Source organism: Mandrillus leucophaeus, unplaced genomic scaffold, assembly GCF_000951045.1.
Source record: "Mandrillus leucophaeus isolate KB7577 unplaced genomic scaffold, Mleu.le_1.0 Scaffold577, whole genome shotgun sequence".
Lineage (NCBI taxonomy): Eukaryota > Metazoa > Chordata > Mammalia > Primates > Cercopithecidae > Mandrillus > Mandrillus leucophaeus.
In genome coordinates this window covers 855,927-870,655 of record NW_012106219.1, presented here as the reverse complement: position 1 = coordinate 870,655, position 14,729 = coordinate 855,927, and the positions used below count along the sequence as shown (strand labels likewise).

The window sequence follows — 14,729 nt, the reverse complement described above, 5'->3', positions numbered from 1 at the left end:
TCATGATATTAGATAATTACTTGAATTTAGTTTTAAAATTTTCAGTTTGTAAACTTACATCTTAACTGGAATTGTGAGGAAGGGCTCTGGAATTCTGGATATGCAACAAACAAAGAAGAGAAATAGGAGAAATGAATCCTAATTAGTGTAGCTTCTGAATTTCTGCAGCGAAATAAAAGGCTGTTATTAATTATTGAGTTTACTAAAATTTTAGAACTACTCTAAGGCAATTGTTCTTAAATCATCTAAGCTTACTTACCTTTAATTATAAAATATAACTTTTTGGCATTTCATTTTTCAAATATTTATAGCATGTTTTAAAAACTCTGAACTGTCACAACCCAGTCTGTTTCAACATACACATTTGTGGTCCTTGGTGTTGTTATTAATGTACTTAATTGATTCTTCATATTTTCAGCTTTTCTCAGAAATGGCCAAATATCAAAGGTATTTTTGGTGTCTTCCTGTAAGTGCTAGATTTAGAACATGATAAGGAAACGTAGAATAGGAAACAGCTGGATTTGTTTCTTAGCCTTTTCAAAAAAGCCTTTTCTTACTTTGCTAAGTTTCAGTGTTCTTATCTCCGCTAAATATAACAACAAATTTATCTTTAAGATTTTGATTATATTCCTTAAGAATTCTTCAAAGACTGACATAAATCTGTCTTGCTATCTTTTAAGTCTGGTCGTTTTATCATTATGCCCTTTTCATATTTTAAGATAATTAAATTGTCTAAAAGTTTTTAAATTTACGTATTAGGTAATGATAGTTTTTATATTAGGTTTTCTCATTTAGCTTTTTTCTTTTAAACATTAAGACGAAAAAGGTGGAGAAGTGAAATTACTTATCTTTTACATGAGTCATAAACAAAAATGAACATAGGATACCCTAATCCAATACTGAACTTACTATCTGTTCTTGAAAATATAATTTTTTTGCATTATGTTTTTCATAGGAATATTGGGCACTTTTAATAGTATGCACTTTTAGATTGGCATCGGATTTAGTTGAACCCACGTATTTTAATGGGGTCTTCTGAAAATAAACTTTCACACATTTCAGTTCCAATGAAGAATAAATGGCCTGGGGAAGGGATGGAGAGTAGTAGAGAAATCCCTTGCAGAAAACCTTTTTTTTTTTTTTTTTTTTTTTAAACAGACGAGTCTCACTCTGTTTTCCTAGGCTGGAGTGCAACGACACAATCATAGCTCACTGAAGTCTTGAACTCTTGGGCTCAAGTGATCCTCCCACCTCGGCCTCCCTAGTAGATGTGACTACAGGTGTGAGCCAACACACCCGGCTAATTTTTTTTATTCTTTGTAGAGACAGGGCCTTGCTGTTGCCCATGCTGGTCTCAAACTCCTAGACTCAAGTGATCCTATTGCTTTGGCCTCCCAGAGTAAGACTCCTAAAGTCTTAAGTAGTATTCATTTTTATTTAAATAAACTTCTTCTGTTCATAAAGTACTATATATAAAATCTTTTAACCTTTTTTATATATAAAACCTATAACTCATAGGTTTTATGTCCTATTAAAATATGAGCCAACAATAATTGGTAAAATTAGTTGGAAAATTATCAGTTTTAAAAGAAAATTAAATTTAAGGCTATGTTGTTAGTAATGTAAAGATCTCCTGTGTTTTGATGTGAAAACACTTTTTTATTTTTTAGCAGCAGTAAAAGGGCTTAAGTAATATGACTTTTTGTTTAACTTGGACTGTACAGTTGCTTTTAAAAATGAGACTGTTTCTCATTTATAATGAGATATTGGAACTTAGCGCATTGGAATAGCAGACTCACCACACACTTCTACCTCCTTTCTCCCGGCAAACCCTGCAGAAATGACAAAAAAGACACATATCACAGGGGAGTGAAACCCAGCAGTACTCAGACTGTGAAGCAGAAAAACTACGGAGGGATGTGGAGGAGTTGATTCTTTTTTTTTTAGTATAAAAAATAAATGAAGACTGTTGTGGATATGATAAAGTAGAGAAAACCACAGCACACAACACCCCCAGGAAAGGGGACTTGTGGAAATGGGAGTCTTAGAGAGCCCCCAAGCTCCAAGTAGCAGATGCAGAGAGTGGGGCAATAATCAGGAAGGTTTTCTAAAGTGCTATCTGGCAATGGTCCTCAAACTTGAGCATGCATCAAAATTACCTGGAGGGCTTGTTAAAACACAGATTACAGATTGCTGGGCCCAGTCACAAAGTTTCCAGTGTAGGGTCCAAGAATTTGTATTTCTGATATGTTTCCAGGTGATACTGATGCTGCTGGACTGGGTACTACACTTTGTGAGCAACATTTTAAGAACATGAAACACTGGACCAGTCCCCCATCTAAGGCCATGCCAGCCTATGAGAATAAAGAAAATGCATCTCTGTAGTCCCAGATACTTGGGAGGCTGAGGTGGGAGGATTGCTTGAGCCTGGGAAGTTGAGGCTGCAGTGAGCCGTGACTGTGCTACTGCATTCCAGTCTGGGTGACAGAATGAGACACTGTCTCAAAGAAAAAAGAAAAAAAAGCACCTTCCTCTGTACTAATGAATTATAAAAAGATGCCATCTGGACACAGCAACCCTAAGCTTGGTGTGCAGTTTAGGCTAAAGCCCCATGCTGTTGTGTAATGCATAAACTATACAGGTACAAGCCTGCCCCCACCTTCAAATTTTGTGTACACTTGTAGACACAGGGCTAGGGTTTCCTGATGGTGCCAAAGAGAGAAGCAGAACAGAAACTGAAGTAAACCCAGACTTCTGTAACAGACCTAAAGAAAAAGAAATAGGAAAGGCAGTTCTTCCTAGGAGGAAAATACAACAAACTATTGTACTGGTAGGTTATGTAGTTCCTTACTTTGGTATTTTCAGGTACCTCAGTTCAATATTTATTCATTACCGTAAGAAAGAACAGAGAAAATGGAGGAGAGAAAATAATAAAAAAGAACAGAAAAAAAAAAATTCCAAAACTAATGAAAACTAGGGGGCTTCAGATGGAAAGGTCCCATAGTGCCGAGCATGATGAATGAATGTGGATACTTTTTTTTTTTCCTCCCTATGACAGTCTCGCTCTGTCACCCAGGCTGGAGTGCAGTCGTGTGATCTCGGCTCACTGCAACCTCTGCCTCCTGGGTTCAAACGAGTCTCCTGCCTCAGCCTCCTGAGTAGCTGGGATTACAGGCACGTGACACCACGCCCAGATAATTTTTGTATTTTTAGTAGAGACGGATTTTCACCATGTTGGTTAGCCTGGTCTTAAACTCCTGACTTCGTGATCCGCCCGCCTTGGCCTCCCAAAGTGCTGGGATTACAGGCGTGAGCCACCCCACCCAGCGAAAAATTCAGAATTCTAAAGATAATGAGAAAATTATAAAAGCTTCCAGAGAGAAAAAGTAAGTTATTTTATGGGAATGAGATCCAGATCAGCACAGAAGTTCTCACTAGGAATACTGGATATTTTATAACCTAAAATTTGTCAAATATGACAGCAAAATGAAATTTGGAAATGCAAGGACTCCAAATGTTTATCTCTTGACTGCCCTTTTGAAATGAAATAACTAGGGAATGTGCTTTAACTAAATGAAAAAAGAATCCACAAAAGGGAAATTATGAGACCTAATAAAGAGTGAAACCATCACACCAGTGCAGGGAGAAAAATGCGAAAAATCCTAGGATGCAACAAGCCCAGAAAATATTTGTTCCACATGAGAAATCAGATAGTTTCAAAAAGAATGCCTTCAACAACAAAATGGTTTCTTTTAGCAATTGTATAACCTCATCTAAATGGTGGGAATTTAACAAATACAGTTTAAAGTTGATAAATGAAGTAATAAGAGTAATAATGAATTTGTGTATTAACGAAAGAAAATTTGCCTTTTTTCCTCGGGCTTTTGAAGAATTTTAAGATTCATTCTAATTATTGAGACCAGTTTGTGCCAGACACTAAAATAAATGAAGTTCTAGGGTGTTTTTCCCCCATCCTTGTTGGCCCACAGTTTTGACTACATATAACAGGAGATGGCATGCACAGTCCACAGACCATAAATTTTATTGTAACACAGCCACTTTATTCATTTATATATTGTCTGTGGCTGCTTTTGCACTGCAGTACAGAGTTGAGAAGTTGCAGCAAGACAGTAGAGCCTGCAAACCTAAAATATTTACTATCTACTCCTTGAGAAGAAAGTTTGTCAATACCCCGTATAAAACACTAACATGTTTCCCAAAGTCGTAACTATACAAAAAGGTATGATCTGAAAAATGTCATATTCTTTGATATTCCTTCTATCCCATTTCCCACCCCACCCTTGTATTTTGGTTTATCTTTCCTCTGTTTCTTTTTATAAAAATAAGCAGTTATACATGTTTTATTTTGCCTTTTTCTTATACAAAAGGTGGCATACTATGTGTGCTCTTTTATGCTTTGCTTTTTTCATTTAACACTACCTTCTTGAAGTCATTCCCTATCAGTTTATAGAGATATTTCTCATTATCACGGCAGCATAGTACTGTATTGTGTATATATACTACAGTCTGTTCAACTAGTTTTCTATGATTGGACATCTAGGTAGTTTCCAGTTTTTTGCAATTTTGAATATTACCACAATAAATAGCTGTGTGTGTGTGTGTGTATGTATGTGTGTGTTATGTGTGTGTATGTTCATATAATTGAAATTGTGTCTTGAGGATAAATACCTAGAAGTGAGCATGTTGGGTCAAAGGGTTAATGTGTGTGTATATGTGTATGTTAGATATTGCCAAATCCCATCCATAAGTTTTGTACTATTTTTCATTCCGGGTAGCAATTTCTCCATGACAGCTGCTGTCCAAATTTTGCCAAGTAATGATATTAAAATAGTCTTCTCATCTATTATCACCATCATTTAAAAAAGAATTTCTCCCATTTTAATAAGGGAGAAAGGACAAATCAGAAAAAAAAGATAAGAAGGGCCCTTTAAATGTATAAATATAGTTCTTATTGTGATTATTTTTCTTTTCTTGCTGAAGACAAATGCATCTCTACCCTGTATCAGACAAATCTTTATTTGATCATGTTTCCCCTACCTTAAAATTCTTGAGGACTCTCCACAGCCTCTCAGCACTTAACGTGGTCTTAACATGGCCTATAAGTACATGTAAGATGTCAGCCCTATTTCTCCAGCCACTTTGAATGTTTTAATCCTTTCAGTATCCAAGTTCTCTCCCACAGGGCCTTTGCCTGTGGTGCTTGCCTTGCCACCGTTAAATAATTAGATGAGTAAAAACAAAGAAACTGGGTTCAGCCAGGTGCAGTGGCCTGCACCTGTAGTCCCAGCTGCTTGAGAGCCTGAATTGGGAAGATTGCTTGAGCCCAGGTATCAAGTCCAACCTGGGCAATATAGCAAGACCTCATCTTTCTATTAAAAACCAACAAAAAACAAACAAACGGAGTTCTTACCCTGGCTCTACCTTAATTTGTTATATGATATTGTGTCTCATATTTAGTCTTATAGTTCCTCAGTTTCCTCAGCCTAAGATGTAGTTATATCAGATGACCATCAGGCCCTTTCTGTTCTAAGTTGTGAATGTTCCAGAAGCCATTTTGATAGGATGATAATGGAACTTAGCACATTTATCCTATGGCTATTAACTGTAACTCTGCTGTAAGTATACAACACATAATTGTTTCTTACAGTTACTTAAACTTTTTTTATTTTTAAAAATTGCTTGAAATCTATTATGAGTAAACCAAGTTTTGAGAAAACTGATTATTAAATTTTTGAATTATACCCCTTCTGGGGCTCTATCATTTGAATTCTGTTTTTAACACTGCTTTTCCAATAAAAGAGGTAATTTTGTACCCTTTTAAGAGGTTATTGTAGTAAATCTTTTGGGGGCAGGAAGACAGGAAGGTGGGAGAGGCTTAACGCTATCATTTTAAGGTAATAAAAAAGAGGGAGAAGTTTGCCTGGCGTTAATCTCCTATTCATTTATTATCTGGTCTGTTGCCTTGTTTAATGGACATTCTTTGTACTTTCATAAAACTGTCTGACATTAAGTAAAAATGATAAAGAGAGAAAATAGAAATTTGAGAATTAGAGATCTTAGGAGTATGTACATGTTGATATCTGGAAAATGTTGCTAAATAAGTAATGTTGATCATTAAATACTCTGGTCAGTTTAGATATTAATATGTTCTACATTCTTAAGTTTGTTCATTAGCCCTTTTTAATTTGTAATTTATTTCTTAGGAGCCATGTTATAAATGGGTAATTCAATTTTCAGGAAAGCCCCAAAAAGCTTTTCAAAAAGTTTGTTTTTGGAGTCTTTAAGATTTTATCCCTGCCTAAGCACTGTTTATAAAATTGTTTCTACACAAAAATTTATTCACAACTAAGAACATTTGTGACATCCAGAGTTGGATTGGCATTTAGGCACTAAAAAAGTTTAGGTGCTGGAAGGTAGTAAAGCTTCTTCTTGGAAATAGTAACTTAATATATTGACAAAAGACAAAATACTTGGTTCATCAAGTGTCCAAAATTGTAGGACCAAAAAGCAATTGCTTCAGATTCTTAATAACTATGTACCATTCATGAACCAAATGTTTCTTGGATGGGAATATGAAGTTTGCTCCATTTTCTATTTTATATTTCTCAATTTAGTGGCTAATTTCTTTAAATACCAATATCTATAATTAGGATTTATATTTCCAATTTTCAGCATTTTGAACGTAGAATATTAAGGTTCGTTGATAACTCCTTAAGTAGTATATTCAGTTTAATTTTCTGTGAATATATTATATATATAATATATAATACATATAATAAAAATACATATATTTTTATGCTTTTTAAAAACTAGGTACTTGATATTTTCTCAGAAAAGATGATTTCTAAGTTCAGAAATTATTAGGATGCTGGAAAGCCATTTTTCCACATCTGAAAAATTTTCTTAGCTAACTCTGTTCCTTTGAAGAGAGTTAATGTGGGAAGGAAGATTAGTCAAATCATCTACTGTTTTATGAAGATGTTAATAACAGTGGGCACAGTTTTTGTAGGGGGGCTTAGTGCTATCATTTTCAGGTAATAAAAAGTAAAATTATCAGAGTTCTAATATTAATGTAGGTTTTTCTGAATAAAGGGGGAAGGGAAGAGAAAACCCTCAGAATATATGATCTACCACAAAGTACAACGCTAACAAAGGAAAATAAATTTTGTTCTGGTACACTTTTTTCCCATAGGTAAGATTTACCCAGTATTTGAAGTTCTAGATGAGAAAACTATGTTTGTTATCTGTTATGTATTGCTTTATGAAGAATCTTACAAAACTTTTGATTCATTTATCTTCCTGTTGACAAGAGACACCAAAAAGTTTCTTTATGAACATAGTAATAACAACTATTTAATGACTGTTTTACTTGTATTTTAAAGTTATATTCATGCTTTGCGATCTTGCCTTAAGTTGAGATCTTTAAACTGAGGAGAGTTCCGAGAAATCTCAAAGTTACAGAATTCTCCACCCGTTTGCCCCAGATTGGTAGATTGGTAGTTGCTTTTCAACTCAGTATGTTTAAGAAAGAGTGTATTTTTATTTACTGAAGTGTGATATCAAATAAAGGGATTTCAAGTCAATGGAAGAAAACACACTTATATTATGTATATACTTCTCTTGGGATATAAAGGACCATGGTTAGTATTCTTCACTAGTTTTGGGGTTTGTTCTAAGCATTTTTCTTTTCTTTCTTTATTTTTTTTTCTTTTTTTGAGATAAGGTCTTGCTCTGTCATCCATACTGAAGTACAGTGGTGTGATCATATCTCACTGTAACCTGGAATTCCTGGGCTGAAGGCATTAAAGATGTATTTTGCTTTAGGTTTATCTAAAGGAAAACATGGATCCCTAAAGAAAACCCCCCACTGTTATTTTATTGAAAATGGGTTTACCTGTCTAGCAAATGATTGTGGTTTTTCTGAAATCATTGCAGCTCAAACCTAGAGAACAGCAAAAATCAAATTTTTGTCTTAAAATAATTTTTTGTCCAAGTTGTATTCAGGACTTGAAAGATTAAGACAGTAAAAATCAGATAGGTTGGATGCTGAATTTAATTACATGTCCTTTTTCTTAAATAGAAGGCCTTCTTTTTTAGTTAACTTTGGAGAACTGCTTGATTTTTTATTTTTAATTAATTAATTTATTTATTTTTTGATATGGAGTCTTGCTCTGTTGCCCAGCTGGAGTGCAGTGGTGAAATCTTGGCTCACTGCAACCTCTGACTCCTGGGTTCAAGCGATTCTCCTGCCTCAGCCTCCCGAGTAGCTGGGACTACAGGCATGTGCCACCACGCCCAGCTAATTTTTGTATTTTTAGTAGAGACAGGGTTTCACCATGTTGGCCAGGATGGTCTTGATCTCTTGACCTTATGATCCACCCGCCTCGGCCACTCAAAGTTTTAGGATTACAGGTGTGAGCCACCGTGCCCGGCCTGAATTTTTTAAAAAAATGAATATGTTGGATAATAAAAAAGTTTTAGTGTACTTGGCACTTTTTTCTAAAGTATACCTCAGAGCCATACCTATTTTATGTTTAGTGAAATGAAAATATAGTTTTGTTTAGTTTTTTGACCTTGTAGTTTTGTTGCTTTATAATGAAAGGAACTGTGTCCTTAATAAATCATTTTTACATACAATAACATCTTGCCTACTTAAAATAATGTTTTGAACTGTCCAATATTTGGCTTAAAATGGCCAGAAGAGTGAAGGAAAAGAAAATATTTATAGTCATGCATCACATAACAGCATTTTGGTCAATGACCACATATACGATGGTTGTCTCATAAGATTATCATACTGCATTTTTACTGTACCTTTTCTATGTTGAGATATATTTAGATACACAAGTACCATTATTTTACAGTTGCCGAAAGTATTCTTTACAGTAGCATGCTGTATAGGTTTGTAGCCTAGAAGCAATAGGGTATACCATATAAACCTAGGTGTACAGTAGTATACACCTTCGAGGGTTGTGTAAGCACACACTATGATGCTTGCGTGACATAATTACCTAAGCAAGCATCATAAGCAACATGTGACTGTATATTACTTTCTAAATGCCAAGTACTATATTTCACTATCTCTGGTGTTTCTCTGACCTAACATACTTAAAACGTAAGTTCTTGACTGTGATGTAAGTGCACCTTTAAAATGTACCTATGGTAGTATTTTATTTTTTTGCTAAGTAAAAACTTAGCAAAATGACATTTTATTAGTTTTCTCCCTCTCAATTTTTGTGGCATGTGTCATTTTGAAATTGAGTGCATTATATACAGAAAATCAAAATAGTAACTTCAAACATACCATATAGATAGCATCTGCTTTCTACAAATTGCCTACACAAACCAAACTCCCCAAATGTTATCAGTGTGTTACTGCTCAAGATCTTACAACAATGTTAATATGTCACCATTTCTACAGAAGACTACGTTTTTAGTTATATGTGTATTTTAAAGTACTCCCAAAACATTTGATTATTTCAAATTACTCTTCTTTCTTATTTGTTAATCATAGTTTAACAAATATGATTAGTTGTTTTAATTCAAAATAAAAACGGTATGTTGAATAAAAATATTAAATACTTAAACTTATATAAATTAGTATAAAATAATTTAGTAAATTAAATCATTCAAAGACATTACAGATTGTCACCACATAATTTAAATCAGTCACTTTTAGACACTGAATAACTTTAAGAGATTTTTTTAATGAAGGAACAAATCAAAATGGCTCAGAAAAATCAGATGGAGTGTATACACAAATAAAATACATGTTAATGTTTAACACATTGAAAACAAATTTTCTTTATACTAGACTTTAAAATGTCCATGTGTTAATTTCTTTTGGAGGTGGAAAAATAGTTCGTCCAAAAAGACACTTTTCACAGTTGAAGGAACTTGAAAGTTCTGTCCCAGTGAGTCCTAATGGTTTTATTTCAGGCAGCAGATTCATTGTCAAATATCTTACGTTTTAAGGTCTGTAGGTTATGCTGAATAAAATTCTCTGTACCATGAACTTCAGAGAATCTGAAGTCACTTCTCCTGGTAGACCAGTTTTTCATTTTTATTGAATTCTGAATTGTGTCCGATGTAAAGTAGTAAACCATAGGGTCAAAACAACAGTTTGAAACAGCAATACAGAGAGTGATTGGGTACATTGTCCTTACTGCTGCCACTACTGAGCAATTAACAAATGTTTGTGTTCTCACAAGAGAATATAAAATAAGATTGATATTGTAAGGAACAAAACAGAAACAGAATATGATCAAATGTACAAAAATCATTTTTAAAACCTTAGTTTTGTTTATTTTGCTTCTACTTAATGTAACAGGTTTATTTAAAGTTTTTAGCACCATACTAGAACAAGTTACATTTAAAATTAGAGGAATAAAAAATCCCACTATTTCAATGAAAATTACAATCCTTGAGAGATATGTTTTCCATGTGGCTTCTGGGAAATTTTCAAAGCAGGCTTCTGAGGCATTGTTACCCTGAGAGTGGGTAGACTGAACCAAAACCGCCGGTGCACTTCCTCCGATCACAGTTAACCACACACCAATGCAAACAATCTTTGCATTTCTTTTGGTTCTTAGAGTCTTTGACTTAAATGGGTAGACAATTGCCAGAAATCGATCTACACTAATACAAGTTAAGAACAGAATGCTTCCGTACATGTTGGTGTAAAACAGCATCACAGAAATCTTACAAAGTAAATCTCCAAATGGCCAATTTTGTGTTGTGAAGTAAAAAATCCTGAAGGGTAAAGTAAAAACAAAAAGCAAGTCTGACATTGCCAAGTTAATCATGTAAGTTGTAGTTTCATTTCGGACTTTGAGGACGCAGATGAAAATGTATATGGCAACACAATTGGATATTAACCCGAGCACAAACACCGTGCTGAACATGCACCCATACAAAGTGTACTTAAAGGAGTCATTATAGAAGCAGTGGGAGCTGTTAACGCTTACCATTGTAAAGGCACGTCCAATTTTCAGTTTGGAAGCACTTTCATCAGCTGCAGTCTCCTTTGGTATTCATATTATCACCTTCAATTTATTTGTAAATTATCTGGATCTTTGGATGGTTTTATAAATGTTTCATTTTTCTCAAAAATATCCAAAAGAAACATGAAATTTGTTGCTGTAAAATTTCCGCTGGGTTCTTCAACAGGAAAATATTTTCATTTGTTAGTCTTCAGAAAATCCATGAATTCCAAGGCTCAGTTAACTGACGAGCAACCTTTAAAAAATACAGTCAACGAGGCCAACCCATAGGATTATAAATTTAAAGAAAAGATGTGATCTGTGACCAGAATGAAACCACTTGTCTTCTAAACTTCTATTTCAGTAGACAAGATGAATACTCCAAAGTTAATGTTTCTTTATGCCTCAGAATGTTAAGCTTAAGTTATCAATCTTATTTTCTTTTCAGTGCAGAGTTTCAGAGACTTAAACATTCCGAATTTGTCCCATTTTACTTCTTGCTTCTTTTAAATGAAGTTTTCCTTTTTTGTTTTCCTGCAGTGGATCCCAGATGGTGGGTAAGCAGAAGAGTCTTTTAAAGGTTCCAAAATAAATTCCCAAGCATGTTAGCGCTTGCCGAATTGAGGCCTTTTCCTCAGTTGCCAGCTGTATCTTGAGGTCGCTTTCTCTGAAGTGAAAAAGAAAGGCTTGCTAGATTTGTAATATGACATCACAGGAAGAAGAGGCTGGGTTTTGACAAAGAAAGTTTCAGCCCAGTTTGTTTGCACTTCCTTTAATCTGATAGTGTGTCTGCTGGGAATATACCTAGGAGGCTTGCAAATGGTCACTGGCTGTTTAACTGCGAGGTCTGCTCATTAACTCTTTTTATGCGGAAATGCCTTCTGGGGTGCTGGCAACCTCTCAGTTGGTTTGATTTGTTTCAGTAGTAATAATTGAAAGAAAAAAAAACACTATTAATCCTGTTGTTCTGCTATTCGATTGTTTTCGTGTTTGGGATATGACATTTTAGAAAAGAAAATGTATATGGGTATGTATTTATAAATTGCAATTGTTAGTGATATCTTTACATAGCATTTCAAAGAACTGTTCAATGACTATGAAACAGGGGCCTTTAATCTTTAAGGTATAAAAAGCATTTGACTCGGTTTCTGAAAAATCCTCAATATTTAATTGTTATGATTATGAGTAGCTCTTATCCTGGGTCTCATTATTTTTTGATAAGCAATTTTCTAACATTCTTTCCTCTTTCCTATGAAGTTGAATTAATATTTTAGAGCTGTTTAAATTTTTAAATTACTCATTTCACCAAAGAACAAATTCAAGAATGTTTATCTTTGGTGTGGTGTTAATCTTACTTTTTAAGCACAAAATGAAGTTGCATCCTTTTAAACAAAATTTTTTTAACTTTAAATTGATTGAAATAAGGTTTAGAGAATAAAAATCCTACTACCTGGCTAAATTTTAGGTTCATAGTCTTATCTTCCTTCTTCCTCCCAGCTCTTCCCTTAACCCCTTAATATGACATTAACTATATATTGGAATATATTTCAGATTTGTCTTCATTTAAAAGTTTCTATGAATGGTTTCTCTATATATTTATATTTAAAGTATACTCATATTTTGGGCCAGGCGCAGTGGCTCACACCTGTAATCCCAGCACTTTGGAAGGCCAAGACAGGTGGATCACCTGAGGTCAGGAGTTCAAGAGCAGCCTGGCCAACATGGTGAAACCCCATCTCTACTAAAAATACAAAATTAGCCTAGTTCAGTAGTGTGTGCCTGTAGTCCCAGCTACTCGGGAGGCTGAGGCAGGAGAATCACTTGAACACAGGAGGCAGATGTTGCAGTGAACCGAGATCAAGCCACTGCACTCCAGCCTGGGCGACAGCGAGACTATCTCCAAAAAAAAAAAAAAAAAGTATACTTACATTTTAAAAACTCCAAAATCAGAAGGAAAGTGTGTGTAAGGTGAGGATAGTTAAATATAGCTGTTATTTCCTCAAAGATTGAGGATATCACAACCTCTATAGCACATGTTTTTCTTGTTTTAAATATTTTTTCAGAAAAGGCTAAATCTGGTTATGTCTTACTGTTATTATTTTTTTGAATTTGGTCTAGTTTAAGCTGAAACTCTTCCTTTTGGGTATTAAGTAATTTAAGAATAATTTATTTTTTCTCATAAATTACTTAGCTAGCTTAAAAATAACTTATTACAGTAATATCTTTTGTGTTGTTTTGCACCATTCTTTCACACTCAGCAATTTTTGTCATTTGTTGATGAACTATAATCTATTTCTACTGTCTGGACTAGAAAATTCATCTATTATCAAATGACAAAAAAAGATGAGTATTACTTATAACCAATACTTAAAAATTTGAAGGATTGAATATCTTTGTATCACATTTGGTATAGAAAAAAGGTATGTGTGTGTTCTTATTAGAAGACTGGTAGAAGCTGAGTGAGCATTAATGAAAAAAGGAGTAGTTAGTTAATAAGGTTGTATTCTCATTGGAAAAAATTTTCTGTTAGTAATTATGTCTTACTTTTTAAAAATTTGGTTCAGTATGTTTAAAAAAACCGTAAAATCTTAGTAATCTTCTTTCAAATTGATAGTCTCCTCTTTAGTCATCTTTAATGAAATATATGCAGTTGTATATGCTGATCTTGTCCTACTTTTACTTTCATTTTGAATATGGCATTTTCTCATTCAAAGAATTAAAATGTTCAGGGCACCACTCCTGTTCAGGGCAGTCAGAAAAGAGGAAGAAATAAAGCATATTCATATAGAAGGAGAAGAAGTTAAATTGTCTCTGTTCGCAGAGTACATGATTGTCTATTTAGAAAACCCCATTGTCTCAACCCAAAATCTCAAGCTGATAAGCAACTTCAGCAAAGTCTCAGGATATAAAATCAATGTGCAGAAATCACAAGTATTCCTGTACAACAATAATAGACAGAGAGCGAAATCATGAGTGAACTCCCATTCACAATTGCTACAAAGAGAATAAAATACCTAGGCATACAACATACAAGGGATGTGAAGGACATCTTCAAGGAGAACTACAAACTTCACTACTCAAGGAAATAAGAGAGGACACAAACAAATGGAAAAACTTTCCATGCTCGTGGATAGGAAGAATCAATCTTGTGAAAATGGCCATATCACCCAAAGTAATTTATAGATTCAATCCTATCCCTATTGAGCTACCATTGACTTTCTTTATAGAATTAGAAAAAAAAACTACTTTAAATTTCATATGGAACCAAAAAAAGCCCATATAGCCAACACAATCCTAAGCAAAAAGAACAAAGATGGAGGCAGCACACTACCTGCCTTCAAACTATACTACAAGCCTACAGTAACCAAAACAGCATGGTATTGGTACCAAAACAGATATATTGACCAATGGAACAGAAGAGAGGCCTCAGAAATAATGCTACACATCTACAACCATCTGATCTTTGGCAAACCTGACAAAAACAAGCACTGGGCAAAGCATTCCCTATTTAAAAAATGGTGTTGGGAAAACTGGCTAGCCATATGCAGAAAACTGAAGCTAGACCCCTTTCTTACACCTTATACAAAATTAACTTAAGATGGATTAAAGACTTAATTGTAAGACCTAAAGCCATTAAAACCCTAGAAGAAAACCTAGGCAATACCATTCAGGACATAGGCATGGGCAAAGACTTCATGACTAAAACACCAAAAGCAATGGCAACAA

General features: G+C 34.3%; 2 protein-coding genes across 2 annotated transcripts in view; one reads left to right on the top strand and one right to left on the bottom strand.

Moving 5' to 3' along the window:
- The window catches only part of RB1 (retinoblastoma 1), a 198,301-nt gene that overhangs the window by 133,831 nt on the left and 49,741 nt on the right, over positions 1 to 14,729 (top strand). The gene's annotated exons all lie outside the window — the stretch shown is intronic.
- On the bottom strand, positions 9,709 to 12,085 carry LPAR6 (lysophosphatidic acid receptor 6). Its single transcript, XM_011998617.1, has one exon. It carries the CDS (start codon positions 10,989 to 10,991, stop codon positions 9,957 to 9,959), a length of 1,035 nt encoding a protein of 344 aa, XP_011854007.1. The 5' UTR covers positions 10,992 to 12,085; the 3' UTR covers positions 9,709 to 9,956.